At 42.6% G+C, this 20175-nt stretch overlaps 1 protein-coding gene across 6 annotated transcripts in view; it reads right to left on the bottom strand.

Annotated features, from left to right (window-relative positions):
• LOC133133121 (CD276 antigen-like) overlaps nucleotides 1-20175 on the bottom strand; it is a 71777-nt gene that overhangs the window by 11872 nt on the left and 39730 nt on the right. For 3 of the 6 annotated variants that reach the window (XM_061249151.1, XM_061249141.1, XM_061249178.1), the window contains exon 5: nucleotides 897-1094. In XM_061249151.1, the coding sequence (XP_061105135.1) occupies nucleotides 897-1094 (198 nt within the window). Of the gene's footprint in view, nucleotides 1-896; nucleotides 1095-3181; nucleotides 3477-3671; nucleotides 4020-6808; nucleotides 6885-7244; nucleotides 7381-9826; nucleotides 10629-20175 lie in introns of those variants that run through there. The other 3 variants (XM_061249168.1, XM_061249195.1, XM_061249158.1) reach the window with 3 other exon arrangements.

The following is a 20175-nucleotide window of genomic DNA, read 5'->3' on the forward strand; positions in this document are numbered from 1 at the left end:
GTATGGAGAAACTATATTTTTTGTCTCAGACAGTTTTGATTGGTAGCCATGAATTAAAATCGAATGAATAAAATGACGCGCTGGTTTTTTGATTATTTCAATGGGACGTTCTTGTGGGAAACCAGTGAATTTTTCCAGAAAAGCCAAAGAATTTCTAAACAGAAGACACTGGATGAAGCAATGCCCACCTGCATCCGAAATGCATCACAAAATGTTTTTGATTGCCCAAACGACATTTTGTAGAGAAAATTAATATTCTACCGCTAAAAACTGCCCCCTTGTGTTCCCTGTGTCGACAGGAAACAGTGTTTGCCTCTGATCTTTTGCATCATCTGGCATAATGTCCGGTGACAATTAATATAATTATGCATCTTTTTGCCAGATGTGCAGGGGCTTTGACATCAGCGCTCCAGTTGATTAGACTAAGCAGGAGACAATCCTCCCCTGGAGCAATGCAGGGTTAAGGGCCTTGCTCAAGGGCCCAACGGCTGTGCGGATCTTATTGTGGCTACACTGGGGATCTAACCACCGACCTTGCGGGTCCCTGTCATTTACCTTAACCACTACGCTACAGGGTCATGTACCTTAACCACTACGCTACAGGGTCATGTACCTTAACCACTACGCTACAGGGTCATGTACCTTAACCACTACGCTACAGGGTCAGGTACCTTAACCACTACGCTACAGGGTCATGTGCCTTAACCACTACGCTACAGGGTCATGTGCCTTAACCACTACGCTACAGGGTCATGTACCTTAACCACTATGCTACAGGCCGCCCTGATGCACATTTGGAAGGCAGTAAAATGGGTGGAAATGACCATGTGTGATAACACAAGTGACAACTAAATATCATTCACATAATAATGGGATTAATTAAAATGCACACTTACGAATGCACTTTCGCCTGCTTTCTTCCTCTTCTTCCTCTGCAACCAGTTCTGCTCCAACGGGAATGTCAACTTTCCCAGGTCCATGCAGCAGGCTGCTTTTGCACCAGAAGACAGCAATGACTAAGCAAGCCAGTACCACTAATAGCGGTACAAGCAGAAACAGTCTGTCCCTTTGTTCCACTGGCGTTCCACAGCAATCTGCGGAGGACAAAGGAACATTGTGAGATAAAACTTCACCTCTGTTATCATCCTGTTTCCAGTTCCATTGTGATCTTTATTCTTTCTTCCGTTCTTCATTCTGAACATGAAAAAAAGCATATTTGAAGGCGTTCACTGGAACAAATCCATTGAGCATTTATGTATTATTAATGTACCAACTTACAGGTCTGAACACGATGTGATGAAGAGAGCAGCTTTAGTATGTCAGGAAGTCAGTCAGACAATAATAATAATTTCCATATTGTGTAACTGAAGTCAGTCAGACATAGATACAAGTAATCTATTAGTGGTTCCAAACCTTTTTGGCCAGGCCACCCTTATAATAATAATAATAATAATAATAATAATAGGTAACTTTTGAAAGCTCTTACAGTTTTTCTCAGGCAAACCTGTCTGGCCACGAAAATGATACATACATCGGGTACTCGCTTTGTGAAAACAATAATATTGAGTTGATCCCAAAACGAACTCAGTCAGCCATGTAGCCCTGAAACGGCTCTGTTGCTAGGTAGCGTACGCTTGCTTCATGCACAGTTGTGATGTGGCTGGACACCCTAGGAAAGCTTCAAGCAATTCTAACGCTGATGGCGCTCAATTTGTTATGTATAATTTTTCATATTCATGGTATTTTATATACATGTTTATTTTCATTAGTCTTTGTTCTCGTCTTCCCCTGTGATGTCTGAGTCTGAATGTCACACGAGCCCGGTCACTGTCTGCGTGCCCCGGGGTTCAACCTTCCTTCCAATCTTGCATTCCTTACTTCCTGCTTTCTCTCCATTTCATGTTTGTACATAGCACTAATATACTAATCTCAACTAACTTAGAAATTGTACAGTACTAATTATACTAACATACTAATATATTTGTCAAACTAACAAACTAACATTCACTAGTTTTGGGTATTTGTAATTTAAATCACTCAACTAATTTACTAACGCATCTCCAGTTTCAATTCTGTTCTGTAACTCCGCCTCCCTATTCTATCACTGATTACTTGCTTAGTTTCAGCGAAGTATTCGCACCTGTCTCTCCATATCCCTGCATCTCCTGATTCTCTGCAAATTGTCTACTCCCTAGTCTGGAGCCGTTTGTATTACATGTGTGTCTTTGTGAATCCAGTCCGCGTTTTCGTTTCTCCCTCGTTATTGTGCTATTACCCTTTCATGTGTCTCACCTGATGTTTATATGTTAGACTGCCCTCACTCCCATGCCCCGCCTAGTTTGTCTCATTCCCCTGTGTATTTATACCTCTCCTTTTCAGTTGCACGCTGCTAGTTTTTCTTGTCCTGTTGTTGTTCCCGAGCCCTTTATTCCTTCCCCTAGTTCTAGCCCCCTTGATCCCGAGCCCTTGCCCTGGTTTGTCTTGTTTTTCTGGATTTCCTTTGTTTGACCCCTGCCTGCTTTTTTGGAATATTCTGATTGGATTTACCATTGTACTTTTGCCTATGGACTGACCCCCTGGTTTGACCTTTTTGCCTGTTTACTACTACGTTCTGTCTGCCCCTCCATCTGCTAGTAAACCTGTCATTTTCCCCTGTGTCTGCTTCTGGTTCCTCTGTCCTCCTCGCCGTGACACAAGTGCCTTTATTTTGAGCTGCGCTACGGCAGGCTTCAACGCTCCCTCCATAGGAGTGTAATGGCTCGGCGCCGTGTCGAGCATTTTGACGCTGATCATGTTAGCATGCGCTTGGTAAGCAGGGGTATTCTACAGAACTGTTGCGTGAACTTCAAGTGCCTGTGGCGTAGTGGTTAAGGGCGGCCTGTAGCGTAGTGGTTAAGGTAAATGACTGGGAGACGCAAGGTCGGTGGTTCTAATCCCAGTGTAGCCACAATAAGATCCGCACAGCCGTTGGGCCCTTGAGCAAGGCCCTTAACCCTGCATTGCTCCAGGGGAGGATTGTCTCCTGCTTAGTCTAATCAACTGTACGTCGCTCTGGATAAGAGCGTCTGTCAAATGCCAATAATGTAAAAGTGCCATAATAATGCTTTTTTTGTTGTTGTTTGCAAAATTGTGCCTTGTGTGGGTAACCCTGTGCTCAGTATGTGCAGTATCTGCCCCCTACCTGGGAGTGGGCGGAGGCTGACGGAGCGGGAGAAGCTCTGGTTGAGGAGCTCCAGCCTCATCTCAAATGTGACAGTCCAATTGAGTGGGTCACTCTGCTTCAGCACCATCTCGCTCACCACCTCATAATGTTCTCCCCCTCCTTTCAGGACCATAGTGGTGTTGCTCCGGTTGGTGACTTCCTGTCTCGGTTCGCCAAAGCACAGTGGGCTCAGGGAAGCCCAGGGTGGAGAGGAAGGTGAGGATGACGCTGTCGCAGGTGGTCTGGATGGCAAGCTCAGGTTCCTCATATGCAGCTGAGCAGAGAACAAACACCCAGAAAAATAAGTCAGAGGCATTAGGTGTAGGAGAACACGAGCCCAGACCAAGGGTCTGCAACCCTGGTATTCATTGTTACTCTACACTTTATTCATCACTTTGTCACGACCACCCCCCTGGCCGGTCGTAACAGTGCCACATGTGGTTTTCAGGAAAATGACTGCAGTACTCACCTGCTACTGTTAGAAAAATCTGCTTCTTGCTCTTCCAGCCCTGCTCATTCCCCACATCGCACGTGTACTTGCCATGGTCACTCGCTCGCACCCCCGTTAGCCTGAGTGAGGCATCGCCCACAGCCAGCTGGTCTGGGGACAGCGGAGTGCGCCCCCTGTATGCTGGACTCTGCTCCTCCAGATGGCCTGGTGCTTTGTAGTAACTGTGCACCACCTCATCACCATGCTCCCAGACCACTATTAGATTGAAGAGTAGGTCAGTTTCACTGCGTGGAAAAGAACAGCTGAGGGTGATGTCACTTCCTGGGGCTGCCACCATTGGCATGGAGATCTCAGCAGCAGGAATAGCTGGAAGACAAAAAGCAGGCCATTTCACTCCACTCTCCCTCCAAGTGTGCCTGCTCTCCCAGGTCACATGTCCTGTCTGCTGTCACCCACCCCACCTCCAATCAGAATGAGTGTTTACCCACTGTAGTCAGAACAGCAGAGCCCCTGCCCCACTGCAGTCAGAACTGCAGAGGCCCTGCTGAGACGGGTGCATGGGGGTCGGACCCAAAATGCACGACTCAGAAACAATAGTTGGATAAAGTCCCATCAGGGCTTTATTCGGGACGAATCCCAGGAGCGTAGTCAAAACCAAAGTCCATACACGTAGATCCAGCCAAACAAACAATAAACAAACAAAAAGCACGGTGCCGAGGGAAGAGGCAAACTCGTAGTCGGTAGACATGCAGGGAGGTCCGGTAGCAGGAGAGCAGTCAGTGGGGCAGAAGTACAGGCGGACGGCAGGCAGGGTCGTAGTCGAGGGCGATGCGGAAGTCGAAACCATAAAACAAACAGCGAGGCAAAGGTACAAAAACGGGAGGCGAGGACATGGTCAAAAACAAGCGATGGTCAACGAAACAGAAATCAATAATCGATGGTCGGTAAACAGGCTTGGATCGTAACGTGTAATCAATGACAGTAATGCTCAAGAGTTGCTTTGACCTACAAGAGGCAGACAATTTCACAACGAACAGAAGCATGACTGGGCTATAAATGCAGGTGTAGACAGGTGTAGACAATTAGTTAGAGAGCAGCAAGGGAATGGAAAACAGGTGCGATGGATGACAAGTTTAACAAGGTAATTAGTAATCGTTAATAATAAACCTATCCTGCCCTAGCATTAGTAAATTAGTAAATGACATGCACGAGAAACGTAAGGTAACATGAACACATGATTAGTTTGTTAGTTTTACCCAATCCTGATCTAGCGTTAGTAGTTTTAGTAAATAGACAAATGGAGACAATTAGGGTGTGAGTGACAGAAAGACAGAGAGAAAGCCGGAACGGAAGGTTTGCGGAAGGACATGTAAAAGTGTATGCTTAAACAACGACCAGTCAGCGTAACAATAAACATAAAACAAAACACAAAACACACTAAACGAACTAAGACAATAACCACTCAACATAACAAGGTAAAATAATCGAAACTAAACATAATTAGACATGACAAGAAAATAAATCGTAACAAGAAAAACTAAACAACATGACGAACCTAGACTAACATAATACATGATAAGACAATACGTGACTAAGACAAAATTAATAAACATAAAACATGGCAAGACAGACCTGAAACGTGACACCTGCCCCACTGTAGTCAGAACAGAGGCCCTGCCCCACTGTAGTCAGAACAGAGCCCCTGCCCCACTGTAGTCAGAACAGAGCCCCTGCCCCACTGTAGTCAGAACAGAGGCCCTGCCCCACTGTAGTCAGAACAGCAGAGCCCCTGCCCCACTGTAGTCAGAACAGAGCCCCTGCCCCACTGTAGTCAGAACAGAGCCCCTGCCCCACTGTAGTCAGAACAGAGCCCCTGCCCCACTGTAGTCAGAACAGAGCCCCTGCCCCACTGTAGTCAGAACTGCAGAGGCCCTGCCCACCTTTTTACACAGGCTAAAGACTTACAACAACTTACAAGATGGCTCTTCCTCTCCCTTTAGAAACCTTCAGAGTTGTCCTCTGTATGTTCTTGAATGAGGCATAGCCGTGTTAGATTTAGTTTATCTGTTCATTGAACTAATTATGTATGAACAAATTGTTGTTAAGTTAATATTATCCTTAGCGATTGCCTTCTTGCCATTTTTTGAATTCTTGAGAGTAATACAGATGTCTCCAGGACAGTATGTTGCTCTGGATAAGAGCCTTTGCCAAATGACTGGAATAAAATCTAATGTAGCTATGTGATCTGGAAAGTTTTCTGGGGACTGGCAGTGGTATTTATGCCACTTTTGTGCTTGGAGGCAAAGAATATGCAGAAAATCACGAGTTTTAAAAGTCACTGGCTTCCGAATGTTGGGCCTCTATTCATATGAAAACCACACTCAGGAAACAGTTGTTGGCAGTTTGTTTTCCCATGAACCACAAGGCAGAGACATGCATAGCATTTTTATCTGAAAGGATATTTAAAAAAACTATACTCGCATACTAAACAAACCAGCTCTGACGCCAGTTATGTTGCCGCACACAAACACACATGCAAGCGCACACACTCATACATACAAATAGAGAAGGTACATGGCAATTCTGTAGCAATTTATAGCAATATTGATGTTTCAATGTATTCAAACATGATGGATGCTGCATGCAAAGGAACCTGAATTCCTAAATCAAACATTTAGACACTTGCTCTTCAGAATTAGGTTTGATACATTGCTCAATGTGTCAATCTTGTATGAGCAATATTTATTTTTATATCTTACTGATAATGAACTTGTATTTCTGCCAAGTTTCAGGAAGATATACCATTACATTACATTACATTATTTGCATTTGGCAGACACTCTTATCCAGAGCGACGTACAGTTGATTAGACTAAGCAGGAGACAATCCTCCCCTGGAGCAATGCAGGGTTAAGGGCCTTGCTCAAGGGCCCAACAGCTGTGCAGATCTTATTGTGGCTACACCGGGATTAGAACCACCGACCTTGCGTGTCCCAGTCATGTACCTTAACCACTACGCTACAGGCCGCCCCAATATACCGTACATATTCTTATAATATGGTGGAAATGGAGGCATGGTTTACATCAGCAGTGAGAAGTGTGAATAATTTTGGACAGTGGAAAAGCAGAACATTTTCAACAGAATTTACAACTTACGAATTAACAGGTGCAGGGCAAATATAAGACTTCTCATTATACGCATCATATTCTCCCAAACGCACCTGGCAGCCACCTGCAAAAAGAGTGAAGATCTTATTGTGGCTACACTGCAATTTAGGTTTAATTAAGGTTCTTCCATGAACTTCCAGTTGTTTTAAATATCAACCTAAATGTAGTACAGCAGTTTAAGTCTAATATGAAAGAAAGGGAAGACTACTTCACTGAAATCACTTCACTGAAAATCACCCAAATGCCCATCCATTTTACAGCAGGTAGTCATTGCTGCTAAAGGTAGAGCACATGGCACTTGCTCACATGGGTGATATGGACGTTTGAGAACATTTTTTATTTCATTTTAATTTCCTCGAACACCACACAACTACATCACATCATGAAGAACAGAACGCCACTCAAATCGGAACGCTACACTCACCACTTATTACTGCAGCATTACTGTATTTCTGGCGCTCCAAACCGCAGTAACCTTTCAGCTGAAAGCGACTGCTGTGTAGTACGTGCAGCAAAGGAAGTAGCTCTGAAATATGCAACTTAAACCTGAAACCCGAAACATACCACAGCCATAGCCACACCCCCGGGTTAGAATAACCATGTGAGCAAGTACCAAGAGGATATTTTACCTATATTTGCTATATCATTTGACAACAATATCCAATATATTTTTCATCACATGTTCGACAACCTGAAAGTATTTTGAGCATTTCCATACCAAGTTCACATTTTTATGAGTAGTTTTTGAGAACGAGAGCTTTGTTTTGACACCTGCGGCAGTCTGCACTTGCATCAATTCTGGCGGTACACTGACGTTACCTTAAATCGCTTCAATACACCAGATCGATCGATAGACAGCAGTGGATAAATAGATAGATGAAATAGATACAGACAGTGTCAAACAAATAAATAGCAAACAGAATAGCCTAAGAATCATGTGTTACAGTGCAATGACAGAGATACAATAGGCTTAAAATAAATAAATGAAACGGTCTGTATTAGCTTGGAGAAATAAACTAAATTCTCGGCACAAAGTCAAGCACGTTTCCAGTGGGTGTAGGACTCCGCCAAGGTTGCCCCTTGTCACCGGTCCCGTTTGTGGTATTCATGGACAGGATCTCAAGGCGCAGCCGAGGTGAGGAGAGTGTCCGGTTTGGTGACCTCAGAATCGCATCTCTGCTTTTTGCGGATGATGTGGTTCTGCTGGCTTCATCGGACCGTGACCTTCAGCACGCACTGGAGCGGTTTGCAGCCAAGTGTGAAGCGGCCGGGATGAGAGTCAGCACCTCCAATCTGAGGCCATGGTTCTCTGCCGGAAAAACGGTGGATTGCTCCCTCAGGGTTGGGAACGAGTCTTTGCCCCAAGTGAAGGAGTTGAAGTATCTCGGGGTATTGTTCACGAGTGAGGGTAGAAGGGAGCGTGAGATTGACAGGCGGATCGGTGCAGCGTCAGCAGTAATGCGGGTGTTGCACCGGACTGTCGTGGTGAAGAGGGAGCTGAGCCGGAAGGCGAAGCTCTCGATTTACCGGTCGATCTACGTCCCAACCCTCACCTATGGTCACGAGCTTTGGGTAGTGACCGAAAGAATGAGATCGCGTATACAAGTGGCCGAAATGAGCTTTCTCCATAGGGTGGCCGGGCTCAGCCTTAGAGATAGGGTGAGGAGCTCGGACATCCGGAGGGAGCTCGGAGTAGAGCCACTGCTCCTTCGCGTCGAAAGGAGCCAATTGAGGTGGTTCGGGCATCTGATCAGGATGCCTCCCGGGCGCCTCCCTTTGGAGGTTTTCCAGGAACTGGGCGGAGACCCAGAGGCAAAAAATATGCAGAAAATCACAAGTTTTAAAAGTCACTGACTTCCGAATGTTAGGCCTCTATTCATATGAAAACCACACTCAGGAAACAGTTATTGGCAGTTTGTTTTCCCATGACGCACAAGGCAGAGACATGCATAGCATTTTTATCTGAAAAGATATTTTTAAAAAACTATACTCGCATACTAAACAAACCAGCTCTGACGCTAGTTGTTGCAGCATACAAACACACATGCAAGCGCACACGCTCATACATACAAATAGAGAAGGTACATGGCAATTTTGTAGCAATTTATAGCAATATTGATGTTTCAATGTATTCAAACATGATGGATGCTGCATGCACAGGAACCTGAATGCCTAAATAGAACATTTAGACACTTGCTCTTCAGAATTAGGTTTGATACATTGCTCAATGTATCAATCTTGTATGAGTAATATTTATTTTTTTATCTTACTGATAATGAACTTTTTTTTCTGCCAAGTTTCAGGAAGATATACCATTACATTACATTATTGGCATTTGGCAGACGCTCTTATCCAGAGCGACATACAGTTGATTAGACTAAGCAGGAGATAATCCTCGCCTGGAGCAATGCAGGGTTAAGGGCCTTGCTCAAGGGCCCAACAGCTGTGCGGATCTTATTGTGGCTACACCAGGATTAGAACCACCGACCTTGCGTGTCCCAGTCATTTAGCATAACCATTACGCCACAGGCCACCCCAATATACAGTACATATTCTTATAATATGGTGGAAATGGAGGCATGGGCCTCTGTTTACATCAGCAGTGAGGAGTGTGAATAATTTTGGACAGTAGAAAAGCAGAAAATTTAACAGAATTTACAATTTACGAATTAACAGGTGCAGGGCAAATACAAGACTTCTCATTATACGCATCATATTCTTCCAAACGCATCTGGCAGCCACCTGCAAAAAGTTACATGAACTTCCAGTTGTTTTAAATCTCAACCTAAATGTAGTACAGCAGTTTAAGTCTAATATGAAAGAAAGGAAAGACTACTTCACTGAAATCACTTCACTGAAAATCACCCAAATGCCCATCCATTTAACGGCAGGTAGTCATTGCTGCTAAAGGTAGAGCAGATGGTACTTGCTCACATGGGTGATATGGAAGTTTTTATTTAATTTTAATTTCCTCGAACACCACACGACTACACACGCTACACTCACCACTTATTACTGCAGCATTACTGCATTTCTGGCGCTCCGAACAGCAGTAACTTTTGAGCTGAAAGCAGAGGAAGTAGCTCTGAAAGGCATAGCCACGCCACCGGGGGTAAGAATAACATCGCGGGAACAGGATATTTTACCTATCTTTTGACAACAATATCCGATATATTTTTCATCACATGTTCGACAACCTGAAAGTATTTTGAGCATTTCCATACCAAGTTGACATTTTTATGAGTAGTTTTTGAGAACGGGAGCTTTGTTTTGACACCTGCGGCAGTTTCCATCTGCACTTGCATCAATTCTGGCGTTACCTTAAATCGCTTCAATACACCAGATCGATCGATAGACAGCAGTGGATTAATAGATAGATGAAATAGATACAGAGAGTGTGAAACAAATAAATAGCCAACAGAATAGCCTAAGAATCATGTTGTAGAGCGACTATCGAAAAACGTAAAACTATTGTAGTGACTAATTAGCCCTTTGCCAAAAAGCCACGGTGGTGAATGAAACGCTAAAATGTGTCCTTGACGCGCATACCTTTAGTTATTGTTGTCACTTGCTTCCTCCGTCTTGCTGTCGCCGAATGTAGTTTCTTGAAGTGTTAGTATTTGTGCATTGTTAATTCTATATTTTTTGTGCCATTTAATTCGGTTAATTCTGTTCTATCACCCAGTGATTGCGGTAAGAACCATTTCATCTCTGCCTTCCAAACGCACTGAGCCTACACACCTGTGCCTATTTGTTACCTGATTGTAGGTGATGTAACCCATCACCAATATCTTACTGCCCTCTAGTGGCATGGTATAATAATAACACCCAAGTAAAACCCAAATCAAAAAGCACCCATATTGGCTCCAACAACTATAGTCGCCGAGAGGCTAAGCAGGGGAAACTTTACCTGCCGGACGCGCTGTCAATAAATCTTGATAACAGATATTTCCCTGTTTCTTCCGTTGGCAGATGAACAAACATAAATCCAGACTAAGTGATAGTAGGTACACAGATATCAGAGCCACTTCCAGCAGGAATGATCTATCACTCCACAGCACCCAGTCTCTGTTTCAGCAGCAGATACTGGAGGGAGGGAGGGAGAGAGAGAGAGAGAGAGAGAGAGAGAGAGAGAGAGAGAGAGACAGAGAGATCAATATTCAGTGTTCAATCATTTGGGGGTTAGGTGTCTTGCTCAGCATACAAACACACATGCAAGCGCACACACTCATACATACAAATAGAGAAGGTACATGGCAATTTATAGCAATATTGATGTTTCAATGTATTCAAACATGATGGATGCTGCATGCACAGGAACCTGAATGCTTAAATCAAACATTTAGACACTTGCTCTTCAGAATTAGGTTTGATACATTGCTCAATGTGTCAATCTTGTATGAGCAATATTTATTTTTATATCTTACTGATAATGAACTTTTATTTCTGCCAAGTTTCAGGAAGATATACCATTACATTACATTATTGGCATTATCCAGAGCGACGTACAGTTGATTAGACTAAGCAGGAGACAGTCCTCCCCTGGAGCAATGCAGGGTAAAGGGCCTTGCTCAAGGGCCCAACGGCAGTGCAGACCTTATTGTGGCTACACCAGAGATCGAACCACCAACCTTGCGTGTCCCAGTCATTTACCTTAACCACTACGCTACAGTGCTCAGTACCCAGTGGTCAAACAGGAAAACAAGTGACAAGAAGATACTGTAATATATTATAACAGTGGGTGGTGTAATGGCTGTGATATATTATAACAGTGGGTGGTGTAATGGCTGTGATATATTATAACAGTGGGTGGTGTAATGGCTGTGATATATTATAACAGTGGGTGGTGTAAAGGCTGTGATATATTATAACAGTGGGTGGTGTAATGGCTGTGATATATTATAACAGTAGGTGGTGTAATACTGTGATATATTATAACAGTGGGTGGTGTAATGGCTGTGATATATTATAACAGTGGGTGGTGTAATGGCTGTGATATATTATAACAGTGGGTGGTGTAAAGGCTGTGATATATTATAACAGTGGGTGGTGTAATGGCTGTGATATATTATAACAGTGGGTGGTGTAATGGCTGTGATATATTATAACAGTGGGTGGTGTAAAGGCTGTGATATATTATAACAGTGGGTGGTGTAATGGCTGTGATATATTATAACAGTAGGTGGTGTAATACTGTGATATATTATAACAGTGGGTGGTGTAATGGCTGTGATATATTATAACAGTGGGTGGTGTAATGGCTGTGATATATTATAACAGTGGGTGGTGTAAAGGCTGTGATATATTATAACAGTGGGTGGTGTAATGGCTGTGATATATTATAACAGTGGGTGGTGTAATGGCTGTGATATATTTTAACAGTGGGTGGTGTAATGGCTGTGGTATATTGTAACAGTGGGTGGTGTAATGGCTGTGATATATTATAACAGTGGGTGGTGTAAAGGCTGTGATATATTATAACAGTGGGTGGTGTAATGGCTGTGATATATCATTACAGTGGGTGGTGTAATGGCTGTGATATATTATAACAGTGGGTGGTGTAATGGCTGTGATATATTATAACAGTGGCTGGTGTAATGGCTGTGATATATTATAACAGTGGGTGGTGTAATGGCGGTGATATATTATAACAGTGGGTGGTGTAATGGCTGTGATATATTATAACAGTGGGTGGTGTAATGGCTGTGATATATCATAACGGTGGGTGGTGGCAAAGTGATGTAATTGTTAAGCCCTTATCACTCTGAAGGTTGTTGGTTCAGGTCCCCAGGTAGCAGATTTGCTAAAATAAATCAGGGGTGTCCATTCTTAGCTGGAAAGAACCGATGTGGGTGCAGGTTTTTGTGTTAGTCCATTGCTACGACACCTCAGTTAACTAATTAACTACATGTGGTCTTCAATCAATAACTTGTTGAGTAGAATCAGGTGTCATAGTGCTGGGCTAAAACAGAACCCTGCACCCACACTGGCCCTTGATATTGCTAAAAGTGGTACAAGCAGAAACGGTCTGTTCCTGGGTTCCACACGCGTCCCACAGCAATCTGCAGAGGACAAAGGAACATTGTCGCTAGCATCTGCACACACACCTTTACTGGGCTCTCTCAAAGATGCTCCGAATAAAACAATGTGATGCACATGAATATACAAAAAAATAATAGTTTCATTCAGCAAACATAAACATAGGCTAACTGTTACCCATACCATTAAACCAGCTACCGTAATAAATAATAGTTCAGTCAGGACCAGTCTCATCTGGTACAACAGCAATTTATTAGATGGAGATAGATAGATACTTTATTCATCCCGAGGGAAATTTTAGGCATTCAGAAGCTTATACATACACACATATACACACATATCTCACACACATAAAGATCAAAATCAGTCACAGAAAAGTAAGAAATAAAGCGCATGTGAAATGATTACAAAGGCCTAGTAGGGACTGGCCCTGTGATATATTGACCATGATAAGGTGCGATGGTAGATTGTACTTTTGCACTACCACCATTGCCCACAAAGTAAACAGTAAACACTAAACACTAAACACTAAACACTAAATTCACTCAGTGCAAGTTGTGCTTGTTGTTAAGTATGACTACGGGCATACAATGAGTGTGAACATAAAATAATTGCTTAACAAAGAATAATACTATAATATAAGCATAAAAGAGCATCAGAAGGTCAAAAGAACATTAAGGCTTCAGACGGACGCGGGGCTTCAGATGAACCTGGAGGGACCTTGCTCAAGGGTCCAACGGCTGTGTGGATCTTATTGTGGCTACACCGGGATTAGAACAACCGACCTTGGTGTCCCAGTCATTTACCTTCACCACTACGCTACAGCCCCAGCCTTTTCCCCCACAAAACCATGCCTAGGGCAACAGCGGCAAAGAAAAACTTCCTAGCTGGAGAAGGAAGAAACCTCAGGAGGAACTAGCCAGACTTAAGAAGGAGGGCCCATCCTCTTCTGGCCAGTTTAGGGGTGACAATGTTGGTCAGATCAGACAATTAACAATTAATTCAGAATAATTTGGTTGTGTGATGAGTTTTGAATGTGTGCAAATACGGTAACAATTGCTGGGAACATGATTTCACAGAAAAAACTATACAATGCTAAAGATCTATAGGGTCTATAGAGTAAATGTATAGCCCCTTTCATTTGGCAACAATTTGCAGTTTTGGAGTTATGAGCTATGCAAATGAGCTGGTTGGCAATTTACAGTCTATGGCAATGCATACCCATACCACAGCTGACACACAGCAACAATTGCTGGGAACATGATTTCACAGAAAAGAGTGTACAATATTAAAGATACAGGTCGATGGCTTAAACATATACACCCTTGTAGTTGGTAACAATGTATAGTTTTTTAGTAATTAGTTATACAAATCAGCTGTTTGTGAACTGATAGTGTATAATTATTTTTGCCGCACGTGAAATGCAACTTGTGACAAACAGTTTTTATAGAAATGAGTGCACATTTTTATATTCTCTGCAAATACATCACAATTATATCCAACTTTATTCTTTTTTTTTTTTTTTTATGAAAAAATGACACTTCATAAATAATTTTATTCACCGAACTTTTATTTTGATAAATGCAAACCGGAATTCTCCAAACGTGGCCAGCAACATTTGCCAACTTCGCAGAGCTGACCGCAATGGAGAGACAAGATTTGGAAAGAATTATCACTGATTTTCAGGTGGGCTTGTGTGCGATGGCTAAGATATATTCTTCTGCTAATGTTGGAAAGGCTGACAAAACCCTAGGAACCTAGACATATCAGATAATATTTGAGATTGCAGTAAGGCTTTAAGAGTGGGCAGTTTCTGTTCATGAAGTTGATGACCAGTTAATCTAAGCTAACGTTAACTAATCTAACGCTAGGCAGGTATAGTCTTAGCTAGCTAGATATCTTAAAAGATCTAACGTGATCTAATCAGCTAGTCCGTGTTTAATCTAATGTAACGTTATCTGACGTTGCCCATGTCCTGCTAGTTGTGAACAAGTTGTGAACGTTTACTGTTTCATCTCTGCTCACACTGAACGAATGTCACGTAACGTTACGTTACGTTAGCTATCAACATAACGTTACAAAATATATTTGTATTTGTTAACTTGCATATTGGTGGTAACTTAGTTGTGTCGTTGCTTCGGTAACGTAACACATGTAAGTTAGCTAGTTTCATAGCTAGTCTGTATTTTCTATCGTTTTTTTATTTGAATGTACAGTATGGGACGTTACTTAAATGAAACGGGTTTTGTAGACAAATTGCAAGAGCTCGTGGATTTCTGGTAAGGGAAGAGTTGGGCGCGGTGCGCCACGATTATGAAGACGTAGTGAGGGAGATCGAGGGGGACCTCGGCCACCTGGACTGGAGGGGGGGGGGCATAATTGCAATACCCCTCTTCATGAAAAACGCAAGTAGCGCTTTCATGTGCAAGGTTTACATCGCCCCTGATGTAAAATCCAGCTATCATATCATAGCTTGAGCTGGTCAAACCATATCAAGCTGTCTGAACTGGTGAACCAGTAGTGGTCATTGTCATATGTATTGTCGCTGTCTTGTGTCTTTGTAGGCCTTTGTGTGGCAGAGCAGTAACAGTACTTCAGATGAGAGATCAGGAGACGCTTGCGGTGTTTCTGATTTAACACGGCCGCTGGGAGAACCCGGAGAAGGAACGTCGCCGGAACGCCGCCAACAAGAGGGGCAGTGTGTCTTTCCGGCCAGCAGGGGGCGACGCTGATCAGAGTACGGCTGAACTCCTGGAAGGACGGGATCCAGGGAGCCGGGCCGGTGAAGAAGCACTCGTGTGGGACAGGGCTGCTGTGGACACTGCCTACAGCTTCCTGCAGAAAGGTACTCCGCGGAGGCTCTGTGCGTGTATGTGTGAGTGTGTGTGTGTGTGTGTGTGTGTGTGTGCTTGTGCTTGTGGGAGTTAGGTGTGTGTGTACGTGTGTGTGAGAGAGAGTTAGTTAGGGGTGTGTCGTTGGGAAGGCTGTGACTTAGTCTGGCGATCGGAGGGTTGCCAGTTCGATCCGCCTTGGGTGTGTTGAAGTGTCCCTGAGCAAGATACCTAACCCCCAAATGATTGATCACTGAATATTGATCTCTCTGTCTTTGTGTCTCTCTCTCTCTCCCTCTCTCTCCAGTATCTGCTGCTGAAACAGAGACTGGGTGCTGTGGAGTGATAGATCATTCCTGCTGGAAGTGACTCTGATATCTGTGTACATACTATCACTAAGTCTGGGTTTATGTTTGTTCATCTGCCAACCAAAGAAACAGGGAAATATCTATTTTTGTATGGAGAAACTATATTTTTTGTCTCAGACAGTTTTGATTGGCAGCCATGAATTAAAAATGAATGAATAAAATGATGCGTTGGTTATTTCAATGGGACGTTCTTGTGGGAAACCAGTGAATTCTTCCAGAAAAGCCAAAGAATTTCTAAACAGAAGACACTGGATAAAGATAAAGATAATTAAATAAAGATAAATAAAGAAAAAAAAGACACTGGATGAAGCAATGCCCACCTGCATCCGAAATGCATTACAAAATGTTTTTGATTGCCGACATTTTGTAGAGAAAATTAATATTCTACGGCTAAAAATTTTCCCCTTGTGTTCCCTGTGTCGACAGGAAACAGAGTTTGCCTCTGATCTTTTGCTTCATCTGGCATAATGTCCGGTGACAATTAATATAATTATGCATCTTTTTGCCAGATGTGCAGGGGCTTTGACATCAGCGCTCCAGTTGATTAGACTAAGCAGGAGACAGTCCTCCCCTGGAGCAATGCAGGGTTAAGGGCCTTGCTCAAGGGCCCAACGGCAGTGCAGACCTTATTGTGGCTACACCAGAGATCGAACCACCGACCTTGCGTGTCCCAGTCATGTACCTTAACCACTACGCTACAGTGCAGTACAGTACCCAGTGGTCAAACAGGAAAACAAGTGACAAGAAGATACTGTGATATATTATAACAGTGGGTGGTGTAATGGCTGTGATATATTATAACAGTGGGTGGTGTAATGGCTGTGATATATTATAACAGTGGGTGGTGTCATGGCTGTGATATATTATAACAGTGGGTGGTGTAATGGCTGTGATATATTATAACAGTGGGTGGTGTAATGGCTGTGATATATTACAACAGTGGGTGGTGTAATGGCTGTGATATATTATAACAGTGGGTGGTGTAATGGCTGTGATATATTATAACAGTGGGTGGTGTAATGGCTGTGATATATTATAACAGTGGGTGGTGTAATGGCTGTGATATATTATAACAGTGGGTGGTGTAATGGCTGTGATATATTATAACAGTGGGTGGTGTAATGGCTGTGATATATTATAACGGTGGGTGGTGGCAAAGTGATGTAATTGTTAAGCCCTTATCACTCTGAAGGTTGTTGGTTCAGGTCCCCAGGTAGCAGATTTGCTCAAATAAATCAGGGGTGTCCATTCTTAGCTGGAAAGAACCGATGTGGGTGCAGGTTTTTGTGTTAGTCCATTGCTACGACACCTCAGTTAACTAATTAACTTCATGTGGTCTTCAATCAATAACTTGATGAGTAGAATCAGGTGTCCTAGTGCTGGGCTAAAACAGAACCCTGCACCCACACTGGCCCTTGATATTGCTAAAAGTGGTACAAGCAGAAACGGTCTGTTCCTGGGTTCCACACGCGTCCCACAGCAATCTGCAGAGGACAAAGGAACATTGTCGCTAGCATCTGCACACACACCTTTACTGGTCTCTCTCAAAGATGCTCCGAATCAAACAATGTGATGCACATGAATATACAAAAAAATGATAGTTTCATTCAGCAAACATAAACATAGGCTAACTATTACCCATACCATTAAACCAGCTACCGTAATAAATAATAGTTCAGTCAGGACCAGTCTCATCTGGTACAACAGCAATTTATTAGATTGAGATAGATGCATACTTTATTCATCCTGAGGGAATTTTTAGGCATTCAGTAGCTTATACATACACACATATCTCACACACATCTCACACACATAAAGAGCCTTCTGACTGGCAAAAAGAAACGGGAGCATATTACACCAGCACTGTCATCCCTACATTGGCTTCCTGTCCGTTACAGAATAAATTCTAAAATTTTATTATTTGTTTTTAAGGCAATGAATGGTCTAGCACCTACGTACTTGTCTGAACTCCTCAATATGTATACCCCAGCTAGATCACTTAGATCATGCAATCAGCAACTTTTGGATGTCCCTATGTCGAGGAGAGCTAGGAGGGGTGACCGGGCCTTTGAGGTAGCAGGCCCCAAGCTGTGGAACAGCCTACCGCCACATATTAAATCTGCCCAAAACATAGATGTTTTTAAATCCTTGTTAAAAACCCACCTTTTTAGTGAGGCCTTTATGTCAGACATAAATGGGAAATCCAGATAAAATAAAATGAAAGACATGTACATTATTTCATTTCATTTTATTTCTTATAACATTTTATTTCATTTTATCTTTAATTTTATTGCCTGGTTTTGTACAGCACTTTGGTCAACCATGGTTGTTTTAAATGTGCTTTATAAATAAAGTTTATTATAAAGATCAAAATCACTCACAGAAAAGTAAGAAATAAAGTGATTACAAAGGCCTAGTAGGGACTGGCCCTGTGATATATTGACCATGATAAGGTGCGATGGTAGATTGTACTTTTGCACTACCACCATTGCCCACAAAGTAAACAGTAAACAGTAAACAGTGCAGGGATTCACTCAGTGTAAGTTGTGCTTGTTGTTAAGTATGACTACGGGCATACAATGAGTGTGAACATAAAATAATTGCTTAACACAGAATAATAATATAATTTAAGCATAAAAGAGCTTCAGAAGGTCAAAAGAACATTAAGGAACCTGTTAAGCCCGATCGGCCCGCCGGCGGGCCGAAAAAAATACCGGCTTGATCCATCCACTAGAAAACATAATAAAACAGGGCAATGGATCGAAAGTGTATTTTAGTGCATTTAGAAATGATTTTTTACCTTAAAACCGCAAATACACGATATTTACAAATGTCGGACAAGTAGAAAGAAATGGTTTTACCGTCAAACAGCCAGCTGCGGTGCGGCCATGTTTGTTGTCCTTTGAAAGGGGAGAAGCTTCTGAATCGAATGAGATAAAACATTCTATAGACTACAATACCCAGCTGACCTCACATCCAGGCGTAAAGACACTACTCCATGTGCGTAAAAAACAAGCTAAAGGAAGAAGTCGGAGCGCACGGCCGTTTCGCAAGTTTTTGGTGATTTAGAGAGTTTTATTTGACGCTGTGTTTCGACGCAGTGACGCTGTGAAAATGTTTAACGCCGACAAGGACATGGCCGAGATTTTAGCGGAGATTATGAGTCGGTCAGACTCGGCAACTACGAATGAAATCGCCTCAGAAGAGGAGGACCTTTTCGCACTACGCTGTCCCAGAAAGCCCAGCTAGGGGGAGGGGGAGGGGGAGGGGATGTTATAGTGTTACAGTGGAGCCTGAAACAGCCACGGAGTGCAGTGGGCAAACGCAAAGACTGTTCCTGTTTACGTTATTTGAATGTGCAATAGTTATTTTCAAGAGTACATTGTTTACACTAATTGTGATATTTTTGTTTTCTAATTGCACATTGACATTGATCACTTTATATTTGGTTATTCTATTATTGGAGTGGACATTTTATATTGCACATTGGCATTCGTTTTTACTTTATATTTGGATATTATATTATATCATATTTAGTTGGTATAATAAAACTACTCTATTTGGAGACAAAATGATACATTTTGTTGTTTTTTTTGGCTGTGCAAGGTAAATGTAATATCCAAAAGCTCCAGTAGATGGCAATAGACTCCTGTAATGGACATAAGTTGTATTTTCCAGCCAGTTTCCATTGGAAGTGGAAAATAACCCAGTTGGCACACTTTGGTGCCAAATTGTGCCAAATTGAGTGTCCGCCTGGTAGTATCCTTACTAAAACCTTTGTGGAGGCTTTGCCCTTTGCTCAAATTCTATCTAAATGTGGTACATTTGTAGTCAAGGACTTGCTGAAGGTGAACAATGGCATCAGTCTACATGGAATCATTGTTGGCATGGTGTTATCCTCTGTCAGATAGGGGGGAAAAACAGGCGAGGATAGAAATTTCACATTTCTCCTTTGGTTTATTCCAATTTACTCAGGCATAGTAACAGTCACAATCTTTTCACACATTGGGAATACATCTCTGAGGTCCCTAGATGTCCATAGACACCAAGAACATGCATATGAACCTTACTATTGTGGAGCAATTCTTCATTTACTTTGGGTATGTCTTTTTAGGCG

The sequence above is a fragment of the Conger conger genome, chromosome 1 (assembly GCF_963514075.1).
Source record: "Conger conger chromosome 1, fConCon1.1, whole genome shotgun sequence".
In the NCBI taxonomy this organism is placed as follows: Eukaryota; Metazoa; Chordata; class Actinopteri; order Anguilliformes; family Congridae; genus Conger; species Conger conger.